Raw genomic sequence first — 17,190 nt, forward strand, 5'->3', positions numbered from 1 at the left:
GTCTCGGGGATCAGGTTAAGCGAGCATATTAGCCAGTGTCACAGAACTTCTCTGCATTTTAGGTAGGGGCTGGGGTCATAGGTCCCCAGCTTTGTTCCTTTCCTGGTGACCCGGCAACCCACCCCAGGTTGCCGCCCGGTTCGCCCCTCCCCAGCCTCCTATACCTTGTGGGTGAGTGAGTGTTGCTTTAGGTGATGGGGTTGCACGAACTCCATGCCACACTCGGAGCAGATGTAGGGGCGGATGTCCTTATGCTTCATCATGTGATTCTGCAGTTGACTTGGGTACTGGAAGGTTTTGTCGCACTCCGAGCAGTTGTACTGGATGGGGCCCCGATGCGTAGTGAGGTGTCTTTTCAGCTGAGCCAGGGTGGGGAAGTCGAGGCCGCACTCCACACAAATGTTCTCGCGCCCGCTGGCGTGTTTGGCCTCGTGGGCCTTGAGCTCGCTGGGGTAGGCAAAGCCCCGACTGCACACGCGACAGTTGTGCGGCTTCACCTCGCTGTGCTGCATCATGTGGCGCTTCAGGTGGCTGGTCTGCGTGAAGGCCTTGTGGCACACCTGGCATTTGTGGGGCCGCGTGCCCTGGTGTGTCAGCATGTGGGTGTGCAGGTGGCTGAGTTGCTTGAAGAGCTTCCCGCAGCGGGAGCACGCGTGGGGCTTGATCCCGCTGTGGCCCAGGATGTGGGTCACCAGGTTGTACTTGGAGGTGTAGGACTTGTCACAGGTGGGGCATTGCCAGCGCTTCTGAGCCCCACCCACATCCACGTAGTAGCTGTCATCGATCTGGACGTTCACGTCCACTCTCTCCACCTTCTGCTTGGTCTCCTCGCTCTCCAGGGGCTCCACTTTGCGGGGTAACACTGGCTCGGGGGGCTGCTTGGGCAGGAAGGCGTGTCTGCTGAAGGGGAAGGGTGAGGATGAGGGCATGAAGAAGGGGAACATGAGACCCGGGTGGACTTTGGGGTAGTAGGGGTAAGGCGCAGACAGGAAGGCAGGAGGCGTGGGCTGGGGCCACATGGCACTGGGTTTCACCGGCTCCTGCTTGACAGTTTTGCCCCCCAGGTGCCCCAGGGTGCGGTAAAACTGCAAGCCCACATTGCACAGGTCGATCATCTGGGAGTCGCACTTGGGGCGCTGTGGCTGAGGGAAAAGCAGAGCGAGGTTCGGAGGGCCCAGGCTCTTGCTTTCCTGAGCAATCGAGGCTTCTTCTGCAGGGTGATTGTAAGGAACCTTTGTGGGCATGCTCTTCCGTTTCCGGGACCCTCCTCCCTCGAAGACCTCGGGGAATCCATCAAGGTCTCCTGGAGAAGGTTCATACCGAAACTGGGAAAAGGGGCCCTGGAGGGCTTCCGGGAAGGGGTGTCTTTGAGGAGCCTTCGCTCGGGAAGCCTCGGGCTGTAGGCAGTGGGGAAAGGCGGGAATGCTTTTCACGGCCGCGTTGAGGGACCCGTCCTCATCTTTGGCCATCTTCATTGCCTTCTGCATCCTCTGCAGCTTCCCTTTAAAGAGAAAGAAAACTATTGTGTCGTTTTTCTTTGCTTTATTTCCAATCTTCTGTTCTGAATTTAAGGGGGTTGGTTAAAGATCAATACTAACTTATACAAAGTAATACGTGTTTATATTGACCCTCTGAGTTCTTGCAAATTCAGCTGCTAATGTGCCAAGCCGTCCGAGGGCCTATTGGAAACTACAGAACCACAGAATTTCAGTACCATAGTGGCTGGGAGTGGATTTGTTCTGACAAAACCTGGAAATTTATCTGTCCCCTGTGTTTCCTCTCTCTCCTCCCTTCTGTTTAAAGTGAGGGCCCCTGGGGATGAAATGATGTGTTCACGTTGCACAGCTACACAGTGGGGGAGTCAGAACCGGGATGCAGTCTGCAGCAGTTCTCAGTCCCAGTTGGAGCTGTATCTACTCATTGATGTTTTAAATGTCTCGTTGCTGAGTTTCTTGAACATGAAAACCAGTTTCCACTGCTTGTGCTGAGTCTGTGCTGCACCAGGTAAGGATAGTCCAAGACCATGAAAGAAATAAACTCAGCTCACTTTGAGAACGGTAAGCTGCTAAGGTACATCGAGCAGAGGAGGCTATTATGGAAAGCAAATATGGGCATTCCCATGTTCCCAAGTCACTCTGTCAGTCATACATTCTAATCCTCAATCAGAAGCAGTTTCAAGGGCAGCAGAGTTTAGGGAGCGGGTATTTATGACTCTGTAAACCCTGTGCTCGTGTCTCTCCCTTCATACTGATGTTCAAGATAAGGGCAGCCTGTGAAGCATGACATCATTCCTTTGCATATGGGCTTGGTAATCAAATATTAAATGTACACTATTTAAAGGTCTTCAGTGAATTGACCTAAGAACTAAAATAATAATAATATAGATAATAGTATTAATATACCACATTATATACTATAATATTACATAATATGCATAATACTATAATAATATTATAGTAATAATAAATAATGCCTACTAGCATTTATTCTTCATTCAGTAAATAGGGGTATGCCCCTGGTTTGTTGTTCTTTCTTTGGGCTTGGGGCTTAGTTGTTTAGAAAGAGAGCTTGTGTGCTCAGCAAATGCAAGTTCTGCTTCCCTCACATAATTCTTATAAAATGCAGGATCTTTCAGCATCACAGGCAAATGTAGGAAGCGATGAGGGTTGGGGGAGATGCCTTGCTTTGCATCTCCGGGAACATGTGGGGGGGCATTAAACAAAAGCTGGACGCTGTTGTTGTCAGAAGGTGCAGACTGGAGGTGGGGACAGTAGAGGCTCTTTGATGTGTTTCCATGTTGGCTAGGTGGCCAGCAGCCTCTGATCTCTAGATTTACAGTTAGAGGAGCGTAATTTGGATCAAGGATTTTCTTGATTGGCCTTCAGGAAAGGCTGTGGCATTGGACAGAGCAGTAGTGATTCTCTGGACCTTCATGTTGGCTTCTATTGCTTTAGGAAGGCCTTTAGAGATTCCATTTGGTAGAGAGGCTATTGAGACTGAAAGGGGATTCTTGGAGGCTGTTAGTGCCTACCACTGTCTGAAGAGCCTACCCAAACCAAAGTGGTTTTCTGTTTTACTCCAATGTACTTAAAATATGCACTATTCCTAGACCATGCTAGAGAGCTTGTTGGAGAATATTTAGCTAAGAGGCTTTCCGGAACACAGTGAGTTTTTGTTTTTTAGTTATTAAGAAGATACTGAAAAGGTTCTGGCTGGCGATACATGGCCCCCTTCTGTCACACGCTCTCTCTTATATGGGGATCTTGGACAGGAACATCATCACAGATTCTGAAACTGAAGATGTTTTAGTTTATTCCCACTGTTATTATCTTGTTTAATATTTTTGTTTTAATTTGGCATTATGAATTGGTTGACTCCTTTTTATATTCATAGTGACGTTCCTAACATAAAACTAACTTCAAAAGCACATTTACCATTTTAGATTGTCACCAATAATCTGGTAACTAGAAGAAATATTTTGAGCAAAGATTTTTATTTTAAATATAAATGCCACAGTTATGTTACCAAAGGCAGAGATTTTATATGTCAATATCCTAATATCTTACTTAGTTTAACATTTTAAAATTAATTTCCCACAGTTTGGGCTTTCTATCCTCTCATTCCTAAAAGAATGTTTTATGTGCCCTAGAATAGATTTCAGTGACCCCAGGAAGTTTTAAAGAGCAGAGGATCCACCCATGGATGTTTGGTCAGATCTTAAAAACAGCAGGCCCCTTCTGCCGAAGAATCTTAGGGAACATGGCCAATCCCTACAGAGGCCAAGGAGCATTAGCCTTGCTTCCCCCTTGGCCTTCTTGGAGAGCAATCAACTGAGGCTGCTGCTAGCCACTAATTCCCTGTCTTTGAGGGCCAGGTGCTAGGAGACGCACTTGGGAGTAGAACAACAACAGAACACAGATTTTGAAGCAATGCTGGGGATAGATGGCACTGAAGGACAAGCTCACTTTCAGAGGAAATTCATCTTGAACTTAGCTGAGTTAAAATTCTGGGTGTCCTCAGCAAAAAGTATTATTAATAGACCCTAAAACACCCCAAATACATACCGCCCACACTCGTTTCTCTAGTTCTAAAAATACATCCACAGGCATCCAGGCAAGGGCAGGATCCCTGTGCTGGAGGCAAGAGAGACTTGAGGACTGGTGATTGACTGGGAGCCCTGTTTCTGGGAACAGCAGAAATCCTCTATTTGATGGCCATTACAGGCTGTTTCCCGAACCCTGAAGAAACTCTGCAGGCTATAAGGCAGTTTCCCACCTGTTATGTATGTGTTCAAACAACACACAGAAAGAAAAAACCTGAAATTTTCAAATAGACAGCTGCAGGATTATTGAAGGAACATTACTTTGAAGCCTGGGGGATCTGGGCTTGAACCCTGGCTCACTGGTGGCTGAGGAAGACTGAGCAAGTTAGGTCTGCTGTTCCCATCTGTCAAATGGGAGCTTGGATATCCCCATAAAACAGAGTGTGAGAAAGTATATTAAACAGTGTGCCCGTGAAGGGTAGGAGACCATGATCAGTGGATTGATACTGGTAGTTACTTCTATTTCCCAAACAGACACCGTTGATTACCACTGATTGGCATCTTAGCCTCTGCTCTACAATTTCAAATGGGCTGCATGCTCGCTCTGCACTCTTTTACCTTAGGAAGTTAGTCTGTCCTTTGTATCAACAGGAAAGAAGACTACCGAATACCTGTCAGCTTGTTCCTTTAAGCAGAGAACAGTTTGCTCTTAACACTATGCTCTCAGTCACCGGACTCAGTGGGCACTCACTCAGGAAGCACAGTTTGAGGAGGAAGGTATTGGGGCTGATTTGTCTTAAAGCAATCTGGAACTCATATCTCCTCTGAGAGATCACAATCATGGGAGTCAGTTAGGATGAAATAGGGAGTGGATGAATTTTAAAAATAATGACAAGCACGAACGAAGCACAGAGATGAAACTGTGGAATTTGGAGGGAAATGCTTGTAATAATGCCCTTTCATTAGGAATTCACCTACTGTACCAAAATATAAATATTCCCCCAAATAAAATTACTGGTATTTTATGGTTCTCATTTGAATTGAAGGTCATTCTGGTTAAGTGGTATTGGAAGAGCCACAGTGAGTCAGCACGCCTGGGACAGATTTATCTCCACTCTTCCTCACTGACTTCTGTCCATCCTGAAGCAGAGCAAAGGATATTCACGCTCATGCAAAGGAAAGGAACTGTGCTCTCTGTTCGTGGAGCTTGCCAACGTTCTGTGGCAAGAGGCTACATGTTAAGACGCCCCACGGTTTGCTCCTGTGGTTAATCCTTGAGCTCTGTTCTCAACACGGGTGAGGCAAGGAGGAGATGAGGATCAGGAAAAGTGTGAGCATGAGCAGCAGTGCCAAGGGAACAGAAGGAGGGGTGTGTGTGTGAGAACAACAGGAAGGCAGGATGGGGTAGGACACGCTGACTGTCCTCTCCTTATTCATAAAAGGACCTCGTTATGGGTCCCTCTGGAGCGGGCTTTGATGGTTTTCCTGTTCTTTCTGAACCCAGCTGGAGTCTTTGAGACTCAAATGCAGTTTCTAGTTGCCCAGCAAAATGAAGCAGGAGTCGGCTGGGCTTTTCAGTGCAGGTAATGGTGGACAGTGTCTATCCAGTCTCGAGTCCTGGGGCTGGCAGGAAGTGTGGGGTCTCCACGTACATCCTGCTGGTGGACCAGTGTGCTCTCAAAGCAAAGAATGCTCTGCCATGTCACTCCCTATGTCAGCAGTAAGGCCCAAAAGAGGTGATCAGAGGCCTAGGAACTGGACCCTGGCAAACCTCCACATGCCCTTCTGATTCCCAGGTATCTTACAAACTTCGTCTCTCTCACTGTTTAAAAGAAATAGTGTGTCTGCTGATAGTGGCCAGGATACACTATTTTGTTGTAAGACTTGGTCACATATGAAACAGTTAATTGAATGTGCATCAGAATCTTCAGTTTGGGGCTGATGAGATGGCTCAGTGGTTAAGACACTGGCTGTTCTCCCAGATGACCTGAGTTCAATTCCTAACACCTACATGGGGCTCACAATAGTCTATAACTCCAATTCCAGGGAGTCTCGGGCACCAGGCATGCATACACACTTTCTGGCCTCTTCAGGTACCAGTCTAGGCACACTCATAGTGTACAGACATACATGCAGGCAGAACACTCATACGTATAAAATAAAATCAAAATTTTAGCCATGAGTGATAGTACACATCTTCAATCCCAGCACTAGGGAGGCAGAGGCAGGAGGATCTCTGCGAATTTGATGCCAGCCTGGTCTACATAGTGAGCTCCAGGTCAACTGGGGCTTTGCAGAGAGATCTTGTCTTGAAAAATCAAAGTCAAAACAATTTTTTTTTCAGAATCACCAAGAGACAACTGGAGTTTTGAATTGCTTGAAATCTCCAGAACCAGCATGGATAGATACTATTTTATAGACATATAAGAAAGTCTTAAAATTGTTTTACATTAGTTCTTGTGTGCATATATTGCACAAGCACACAAGTGCATGTGTGGATCTGTGTCATAGTGCACACTTGGAGGGCAGAATACAAATCTAGCAAGTCGGTTCTCTGCATCTTCCTCATGGACTTCAGGGATCCAGCTCAGGTTATTAGGCTTGGCAGCAAGTGCCTTTACCCCTAAGCCATGATGCCAAGCCCTATCTGAAAGAATGCCATCATTAAAACAAAACCAAACTAAACAAACAAAAAAACTTTAGTGGTGAATTCAGACACTAACTTGTACAGTCAAAATGAGTGTAGGTTCTATATGTCTGTCTGGGGCTACTCTCTGAGCAGGGTGACATGTGGCATGGGTGCTTGGAGGTTTGGGGTTATCTCCGTGCATGTGGCTTGTTTAAAGGAAGGAAATGAATTGAAGATATGGCTAAGCAATTTTCTTCCCAGGCTTCTGAGTTTGTGTATCATATTTGGTTGGAACTTGTCTCCAACTCTCTGGGGAAAGTGTCCTTAGGATATCTGTCGACTTTTTGTTTTGCTTTATGTTCACAGATCAAAGGAGCTTAAAAGACTCACTTGTAGGTAAGCAAACATGTACATGCGTGTCAGAAAGATTTATTCTCCCCATTGGCAAGCACGGCAGTATGTTGTAGAAAAGGTTAGAAAATATGACCTGCTGAGTGACAACCAACTGTTGTTGGCTCTATTTAGAAGAAATGCATTTTGAAGATGTCATTCAACACAGTGTTTCTCTGGCGAGGAGACAATGTAACACTTTGCATCTTGATTGTGGAGTTACACAAGTCTGTAATTGTCAAAGCTTGTAGATCTCCTCTCAGAAATTATCCTCATGTATTTAGTAGTGTGTATATATATATATATATATATATATATATATATATATATCTCATATAAATATACACACATATGTAAAACAATTAATTAGAGAACTAATATAACAACTAATTAAAGAAAAAGAGCCCGTGAATTTGAGAGAGAGCAAGGGGTTTGGATGAGATGGATTGGAGGGAGGAAATAAAAGGAAGGAAGTGATGTAATTATGATTTCAAAATATAAAAAAATAAAGATTATGTTGATATAAATTTCAAATAAGTTTTACAATGCAAAAGAAATACACACAAAATACCACTCCATGTGTGATTATTAAATGCATAACTAAAGGTATTTGTCAAATGTCCAACAGTAGTCATGGTAACAAAGACTTCTTTAGGAAATTCTTCACTTTGCAGTGTGTCTAATAATTTGCATATGGTTTGTAGAAATGAGCATGGGCTGTGTCATAATTCAACAGTAGTAATTCCTCTTTAGCTCAAAGGTAAAACCTTAAACATGACATATACTAGCAATGTATGTGCATGTGTATGCATGTGGGGGGGTGTGTGCATTCACATGTGAGTGTGTGTGTGTGGTGTGAGTGTGTCTGTGTGTTTGTAAATATAAGGCAGAGATGGTGTACTTTACTTGAAGGGCTTCTAACCTCTGGGCCTTAATTGCATGCTCAGTAAGCAATCTTGTCTAAGTGCTCCAAGGGTCTTTGAAATGTAAAGTAGTCAGCCATGAGTGGGCAAGATCATTTTGGTCCTTAGAAGATATGCTTGTGCCCTTGTTAATCACCTGACTGATAATATTCAGGCCTGCCCATCACTCTTGGTCATTACTCTTTGAATCGGATTAACTAAGTTCTGTCATAGGAGTGGAGCTCATACATCTACAAACCCACAGGCCACACACTGAGCGCCGTGGTCCTTGCCAGGCCCTGTTCTCCCACACGCTTATCAGAGCAGCCATCTGCCCTAATGTCTTAACACCTTGCATTGATGTATCTAGGTCTGCAACATTCTGGGAAGGAGATGGATAGAGAGAAACTCTCCTCCTGGAGATTTCATTGGAACTAAGAAGTAAAACCTTTCTTACCACAATCTTCTCATCTGTGAATTCTGTCATGGGCAATTCTCCCCCACCCCTTTCTCTCTCATTCTCTCTGTCTCCACCTTCTTTGACCTCTGATCCCTGTGTGTCTGTGTGTGTGTTCTGCATTTGTAACATAATATACTTACAAAGCTAGAAACTCGGTAGTCTATAAATGTGTGGAATCGGCAATTTCTTGGCAATTTTCTCAGTAATATCACATTCTACCTTTCTCTTTTGTTCCTTGATCCCAGGCAAAATTCGATGTCCTCTGAAGAAAGGACTAACTGTTCACCATGTTTTCCTGCAGTCCATCTACATTATCTTATTGGTCAAAGTGTATCTGGGACTATGGTAACTGTTCAGAAGCTCCCAAGAGCCTCAGCTTCATCTTGGCTTGAGCTCCTTGGTAAACATACACCATGATTTTTGGCCTGAATAGAATACTCTATCTTGTTAAAGTAATATAAATTAGTGTGAGAGATCTCTGGAAATACTCAAGGAATGGTAGTCCAATTCCACTGGGCCACTAAGAGAGTATGTCACCTACAGTGTCCCTGGAAGGCAGACCACAGTGATTGGTTTCATTTGGACAACAGCTACAGCTTCCTATGACACAGCATGTATGCCTGTCAGCTCTGGGGAATGTCCATCGGAATGGTCACACAGAGACCCTGCTCTTTCCTGTCATTTATGTGGACTGAGCCCCATCACCCTGTTTCTACATTGGAGATGGCTCGTCTATAAACCTTTACCTCCTCTTCCAACCTTTTACTTCAGAATCCCCCCACTTGTCTACTTCATAATGACTGTTTCTACTGTTTCTGCTCAACAAGCTTATTTTAAATGTGTGTGTGTGTGTGTGTGTGTGTGTGTGTGTGAACATGTATGCACATCTTCTCAGGTACATGTATACATAGCCTGTCCCTGGAAGGAAATACAGAATCCTGATTCTCTGAGGAGGGCTGAGTGTCTGGGAAGGAGTAGGCTTGGGAGCTAAGCAGTGGAGTGACTGACTCCAGAAGGAGCTGCTCCTGTCAGGGCTCACAGGAATGACGCCCTGCAGTTGAGCAGTTCCCTGGATGGAATTATTTGTGCACGTCTCCAGCCAACATTTTAATACACTGGCAGTGGCTTGGATCTTCAAACATGTATGTATAAAATGCAAATTCATATTGCCTGTCCAGCACAAAACATCCAGACAAAGTTAGATATAGCAGCCCCTTCATATCTCAGGAGAATCCCCTTAAAGCTCTTTTTCAGACAGTTTATCTTTGATTTTCTTCCCCAGGTCTTTTGTTATAATGATAGAGTTCACCCTGCCTTATTCTGTGAGTGTGCAGTATTATGACCCAGGATCAAACCGTTAAGGAAATAAGTACAAATTACCACTAAGATTCAGACTGTGAGGGACCTCTCCATAGAATCTGTTGAGAAAGCAACTCTGAGCCTCTGCCCTAGGATAGGTGTTAGGAACAGAATGTCCTATCAGCTCATGAGGTCCTGAGGAACTCCATTTACATCAGGTGGGAAACAGAGGCCAGCCAGATGTGGACAAACATGTTGTAGGAACTATGGTGGAAGACTCTTGACCCGAAAGCTTGATTTTTTTTTTTTATTAATACAACAGAACCAGAAGCAGAACTCTGTGCCTTTGACTCACAATGAATGTTTTCTTTCCAAATGTCCCCTTCTCTAAGCATAAAATGTCAGGACACCTCGTGAAGGATGGAGGGAGGGTATTTGAAGATGTAAGAGGAAAGAGAAAAACTTCCTCCTTCCACCCAATGTTCCAGCCTCACTCTCTGTGTATTCTGGACAACAGAGGAAGGCCTGCATTATAGGGCTGCCCTTGGGAAGCCATGTTTGTATAAGGAGAAAGACAAACGGCATTGAACCCTGAGCATTCAGACAGATGAGAGTAATCATCTGGTCTCACCTGGTCAGGGCCTAATTACATACCAATCCAATTACTAACCCAATTTCTCCATCATACTCCTCCTGCAGCTTTTCCTTAGTAGAGAGAACTCTGGGATACTAGGGTGACACCCTTGGATCTCTCATCATGTCAGGTCCTCTCCCAGGGTTCTCACATCCCCAAGACGGAACTTCTTTCAGGCTCACATTAAAAAAAAATTCCAACCTATCTGTGCAGCTACTGAACAACTAAATGTTAAAGTGTCAAGTGTACTTCACCCCTCAGCCGGGTTGGTTCCTCCTTCAATCAGCTTCCATGCTCTATGCTGTCTGGTTGAGGGAACTTCTGCACTGGTACTGGGATATGCTGCCTCCTCATGACCCTGGGTTTCCCAAGGCCAGAAGCATCTTTTAGCCTATCTGTATCTACTCTCTCTAGTGCTATGGTTGGTTGGTACCTTTTAAGGGATATGTTTTCACAGTCCAATAATTTTCTTACCTTAAATTTGTATTCTGTTCTTTTATAATTAACTAGTAAATAAAACTACAAAGAGAAGGAGGAGAAGGAGAAAGAGAAGAAGAGAAGGAGAAGGTGGTGGTAGTAGTCTGTGGGATTCCTTCCTTTCCCTCTTTCCTTTGGCTCTGATCTGATTCCTGCTGATAGCCCAATGCTTTCTTTGTTCTGGGTGATTAGTCATGGAAAGGAATGTGCGTTGTTTCCAGGCCTGATTCTTCTTAAACACAGATGTGCTTCAGGGGTTTGCTCACTGTATCCCTGGAAAGAGAAGCTCGGTTTCCAAGAGGGAGGATTCCTATAGAATCCCCTCTTTTAGGCTTACTCATCCTTTTCCTGTCCCTCAGATGTTTTCTGTGTTAAAACATTGTAACACTCTGGGGCTTGTTGCTGTTACAATGTTTCTAATTCTGGAGTTTTCTTTACCAGCTTCTTCCTTCCAGTAAGTCCTTTCCTATCTGTCTCCAAATGTTAGCTTTGTGGATAGAGAGAAAATAGTGGGCCAGGGAGTCAATTTATCAACACCATCCATCTTGTCTACTGCTGGGCAGTTATCACAAAATCATGCGCTCGTTCTTGGGACAGGGATGATAGTTTGCCTCTCTCTTGGAGTGGTCAAACCCTGAATGCTAATCCAAATGTCTACTTCACACCCTGCTTGATCTCAACATTTTCTGATCATCCTCTTGGGTATGTTTCCTTTGCCTTCCTGTCCCTTTCGTGTAATGCCCAATCCAGACCAAAATATGTTGTTACTTTTTCTTGGCAACTCTTCTACACAGGCATCTGTAATGATAGCTTATTGGGGTGGCTAGACATTGTATGTGGAGGTGGTTGATTGTGCTAAGATATCCATTTTCCCTTTTCCTTAAGAAACAGAAGCCTGATTTTTTTCTTGTTGACAATGTGTCTGGGAGAAACACCAGCCTTCCCTTCCATCCTTTCAGCCACGATTGCCTTGCCCCCAGTGATACATAAAGGACCGCCTGTGAATGTTCTCATCATGTACCTCCCATGGCAGAGGCTTTCCCCTTTCCTGTTTTCCCTCTGTCTGGGATGTAAAGATGAAGCTGGGAGCAGAACAGCCATACTGCAGCCATGAACAGCCTGCTTCCGGACAGCTAAGGTAGAGGAGGGAGGGGAAGAGGCCATGTAGGGCTCCTTTCCCCAAGTGGAGCTGACATCTCACTCTTGGGGAAAATGAGTCCTGTACTGCGTTGAGCAAAAGCATTCCTCTAAGAAGAACTTGTACGTGAGCAAATCAAGTACAAACTGCCCATCCTGGCTTTCAGGGGAGAAGGAGATCGTTCTCTCTCCCTTTAGGTAAGCTAATCCAGTAGGTCGCCATCTTAACTCTTCCAGTTGTATAGACTAGATAACCACTCAGGATTGTGTGCTTTTGGTTGATTGACTGCATTCTTTCAAGATGATCAGAAGTCTTTGCTCTAAGATCTTGTGCCTAATTATGTCTCCTTTCTTCCAAGTCCTATTGTAAACCCTCCAACTCTCTGTCTCTCTCTCTCTCTGTCTCTCTCTCTCTCTGTCTTTCTCTCTCTCTCTCTCTGTCTCTCTCTGTCTCTGTCTCTATCTCTCTCTCTGCATCTCTCTGTCTCTCTCTCTGTCTCTTTCTCTCTGTCTCTCTCTCTGTCTCTGTCTGTCTCTCTGTCTCTGTCTCTGTCTCTGTCACACACACACACACACACACACACACACACACACACTGAGCCCAGTATTAAATACAGATTTTCCCGCATGTTGCACTCTGATTGATGGACAAGCTTTGTTTTTCAACTATTGATTAAGTTCCCAGCAACCTGAAACCTATGATTTTGATCTTCCCTTCCACCCTTCCTTGTGCTGGTGTGCAAGACAGTTCTGCTGCTTGCCTTACTCTGTGCCTTAAAGCAGATTTGTCTGTGGCTATAAGATCATAGATGGGTTGCAAGTTGTTTCTCCCTCTGATCCGTGGATATTTGCATTGATTGACGGTTCAGAGTCAGGATGAATTCATTTGCCATGTGGAGAAATCTGCAACAGCCCGACGTTATCACTGTGTGTTATTTATTACCATGAGAAGTATGTTGGGATTTGCATATTGTTTGTAGGGTAGATCTTGATATTGGCAATAAACTTCTAACTCCTTAAATCTGGGTGGGTTTTTTTTTTCACCAAAGAGGAAGTGAGATCAAGACTTTGGAATCTTGATATTAAAAACAAAAACAAAAAATGACAAAGGCTGGAGAGATGGCTCAGTGGTTAAGAGCCCTAGCTGCTCTTCAAGAGGACCAGCGTTCAAGTCTCAGCAACTACCTGGCAGCTCACACCTGTCTGTAACTCCAGTTCTAGAAGATCTGGCATCTTCACACAAACATACATGCAGTAAAAACACCAATGCACATACAAATAAATCATAGAAATAAATCAACAGACAAAACCCACAAAAGCCTTTGAAAACTGCCTGGCTCCTGGAGGGCCCGGGTCAAGACCAGCTTGTGAGCCATCAAGTCCAAGGGCTGGGTTCCCCTTTTATGCAAAGGACCAGAGAAGAGGAGAGAGGGGACAAGGCCCACTGATTTAACCTCTCAGTTTAAGCTCTGCAAACTGATTGAAATGATCACAAATCTGTCATCTTAAAGAATGTTCCTTTGTCCCTCAGGTTATTATAACTTCTTAGTTTTCTGGTTTTCTTTTTTCTTTCTTTTTTTTTTTTGAATGAAATACTATCATAGTCACATCCTTACTTTCTTCCTCTCTTTCTCAAATATATACACACACTCACATACTCACACACACTCACATACTCACACACACATACACACTCACACATACACACTCACACATATTCACATACATACATACATACATACATACCCACACACTCATACACACCTATACTCACACACACACTCACATACTCACACATACTCACATACACACTCACACACATACATACAGACACATACATATATACTCACGCACTCACACACACACTTTAGGAAAAACACATTTTATATAACCTGCCATATTGTTTGTGTTAAATTAACAAAATTTGCTATTCCCTTTGAAGATAAAAAAAAAAAAAACAAAAAAAACAAAAAAACAAAAAAAAACCTTGCCTGAACTTCTCTCTGCATGGAGTCTCCTGTCACCTAAAGTGCAGAGCATGCTCAACTGAAATCTGCCTTACTGAATAATGGTCCCCTAACCTAAGGATGTCAATGACTCTATTTTGTGTTTTAATCTCATTTTTTAAAGGAAAGAAATAGTGAGGAAAAAAAGTTTGCAAGAAAGAAGTTTCTTTTAGAAATTTCTTTCCAGGGAGCATAAATGTTGTCAATAGGACATTTCTTCAGAGGGTGGTCAAAGAAGTTTACATTAGTGGAAGAAACAAGTGGAAATTGTTTTTTTTTTTTAAAGAAACAGAATAGAAAAAAAAAGAAACAGAATAGTTCAAGGTGTCCCCAGTTTGAAGTTCACTAGGTGAAAGGTAAAGGGCTGAGGCATCCTAGAGCCAAGGTCTTCCCTGTGATGTGACTTACTGTTCTGGGTGTCCTTGCCAGCAGTATCCATGAAGCTATGAAAACTGGGCTCGGGGAAGGTAAGAAGACTAAGGACCCCTGGCTAGGAACATGGCTTTATAGCTAGTCCTGAACACTGACAGAGTTCACCTAGCAAAGAAGCAAATTTTTGAGCCAAAGAACAACAGTCCAAGCAAAACTACAAGATAGCCTTACCCTGGCCTCATTCTTTTATACCCTAAGTGTCTCTCTCTCTCTCTCTCTCTCTCTCTCTCTCTCTCTCTCTCTCTCTGCCCCCGTGTGAGTGTGTCTGTGTGTGTGTGTGTTGCATTATCAGAAAAGAATACAGAATATCTTGACCATTCACTTGTTATTTGACTTGCAACACTAGATCAGACAATTGATTGGGTTCTCTGTTTTATTCCTCTAGAAGAGACCAGCACATAGTAGGTCTCAATGCATTATGACCACTTGGAAAGTTTCAAGCATACACTATCCCTTACCCTCTTTTCCTCCTTAGAGTCAATGACCTGAGGGCCTTTGGGCAAAGGCTTAGGCATCCGTGTCTTTAAAGAGCTCAGTAAGTGACTAGCATTGTCACCCATGGCTGGGAACTAGTGAAGGGAAGTGCTCACTAAACCCGCCTCCACCCCTCCCTCATTGTAAATGGCAGAGTCTAGGCAAAAAGAAAGCAAATGGGACAGGGTGTGTGAGGGGTCAGTGGTGTCAGCGGAGGCATTCTGAGTAAGAAAGCCCTCAGACTTTCCACCATTCCTCTCTTCCCACAACCCACATAGACCACTGAAGACTGGGTGTGAGGGACAGGATGTTTCTCTGTTCCAAATCTGAGCTGATGAAGTATACACTCTGACAGTGGCCATTCTGGGCTGTTTGATCCATAAATGGAGGTGTCCTGAGCCAGCCTTGCTGTACCCTGATGGTGGTAGGAGTGCCACAGATGTGTTGCTTTTGTGTGCAGGAGTCTTCAGCTAGAGACACTGGCGCACTCAAACCCTTCCTTTCCCCACAGGCATCCCTTCTCGCCAAAGCCGTGTCCTCGCCATGGTAGGAAGCCAGACTTGTCTAAGATTGACTTTTTCTAATCTGCAAAGGTTGACAAGGAGGAAGGTTTCTTTCTGCCTGAGTGGGACACTTCTGAAAGGCTGGGCTGTGGGATTCTGTTTTCTTTTCACTTCTCTCTTGGAAATCACCCCTGTGTGTGATGGGACTTCAGGATGAGCCATGTTTTTTTATATTGAGCAAGCATTTCCCACTGTCCTGAGGAGGCAAACGGAGCCTGCCGGGGTTTTCAGCTCCCTAAATAGCTTTCGGTGCTATTTGTCAAGAGGTTGATTTTTTTTTCTCCAAATTTTTACCCCATCACCCAACAACAGCAAGTAAATTCAAACTATTCTCTCATATTTTGATTGATGGTCACACCTTTTAGAATATTTAGTTTGTATTTTGAGAAAGAAGCAGCTGGCAGCCGTTACATTTAATTCTAACAGACTGCCTCTCTCAGTGTCCCTCCTCCAGATAGGACGTAGAGAGTACTGGGAAATATTCAGTGACACCCATCCAAATGTCTGCACAGTGTATGGAGGAATGGGACAGTACACTAAACTGATAGCATTGAGATGTCTGATCTTAAGAAATCACACTGGTGGTAGGGGAAGGTGACTATTTTAGCTGCAGTGATATCTGCTGGGGGGACTTTGAAAACCTGGCCAGGGTATTTTACCCAAAAAGATTAGCTGTCAATCAGTAGCACCAACAATACTTTGGATAGCTGTTGTCAGCTGTGGGTTAGCACATGCAAATCTCTTTACATGAGCCATCCAGTTTAAACAGTATACCTTTGCTACCTCTCTCTCTCTCTCTCTCTCTCTCTCTCTCTTTCTCTCTCTCTCTCTCTCCTTCTTTCTTTCTACAAGATCTTGCTATGTATCTCAGTTTGGCCTCCAACCCACCAGGTAACCAAGGCTGGTTTGAAGTGCTCTGCCCTCTGAGTGCTTGGATTATAAGTGTGAGTTAACGCACTCAGCCCATCCTTTTTATCCACTAGGAATCAGAGGCACAGTGAGTATAAGTGATCTGTGTAAGGTCACGTAGCCTGGTAGTAAAAGGTCTTTGCCAGAAGCTGGCAAATTTTGCTGTAAAAGGACAGATGGTAAATATTTTTGGCTTTGTGAGACACATGATCTCTGTTGCGGCTGATCAAAATTGCCATTGAAAGGAAAGAGAGCAGGCAAAGTGATCAGTAAACAAGTGGGAGTGTCTGTGTTCTAATAAAACTTTATTTATAAAAACAGGTAGTGGTCTGGGCTTGTTCTGAGGGCTGTTACCTGCTGACTTCTTTCTGATTTTAATCTTGACACTAAGCTCTCGTTGGACACTTCTGAAATCTTTCAACGGAGATCTCTTATGTCTGTAAACTCTTGTGAACAGTCACAGAGCTCAGAACACAAGGTCTGCCGGGTAAATAACCAAGCTCTTTCAAGTGAATCTCATTTTTTTTTTATGCACCAAGCCATAAGGTGTGGGTACAAAATCACACAAGGACACATCCAAGGAAAGCTTCCAGGGCATCATGGGGATTTCATTCAACACCCACTGGCTACTAGATCCCATCTCTACAGAACTGCTTCTCCCTACATTCCCAGACAGCATACAAAACTGCACGACAGCAAAACAAGTAAATGTAGAATCAAGGGAAATGAAATATTGCAAAACTGAGATCTCACATGAATCCTGCAAGAGAGGTGCCATTGTTCCATTCTATAGGAGAGAGATCAAATTACAGAGCGGGGGGGGGGGGGGGGGGGGG

General features: G+C 44.1%; 1 protein-coding gene across 2 annotated transcripts in view; it reads right to left on the bottom strand.

The window, feature by feature from the left end:
• The window catches only part of Znf366 (zinc finger protein 366), a 65,588-nt gene that overhangs the window by 21,031 nt on the left and 27,367 nt on the right, over positions 1-17,190 (bottom strand). For both annotated transcript variants that reach the window (XR_003714243.1, XM_028790221.1), the window contains exon 2: positions 165-1,501. Coding sequence is in view for 1 of the 2 variants with exons in the window: in XM_028790221.1 (XP_028646054.1) it covers positions 165-1,487 (1,323 nt within the window). In the remaining variant the exon portion in view is untranslated. The remainder of the gene's footprint in view (positions 1-164; positions 1,502-17,190) is intronic.

Source organism: Grammomys surdaster, unplaced genomic scaffold (assembly GCF_004785775.1).
Source record: "Grammomys surdaster isolate TR1022 unplaced genomic scaffold, NIH_TR_1.0 125876, whole genome shotgun sequence".
NCBI lineage: Eukaryota > Metazoa > Chordata > Mammalia > Rodentia > Muridae > Grammomys > Grammomys surdaster.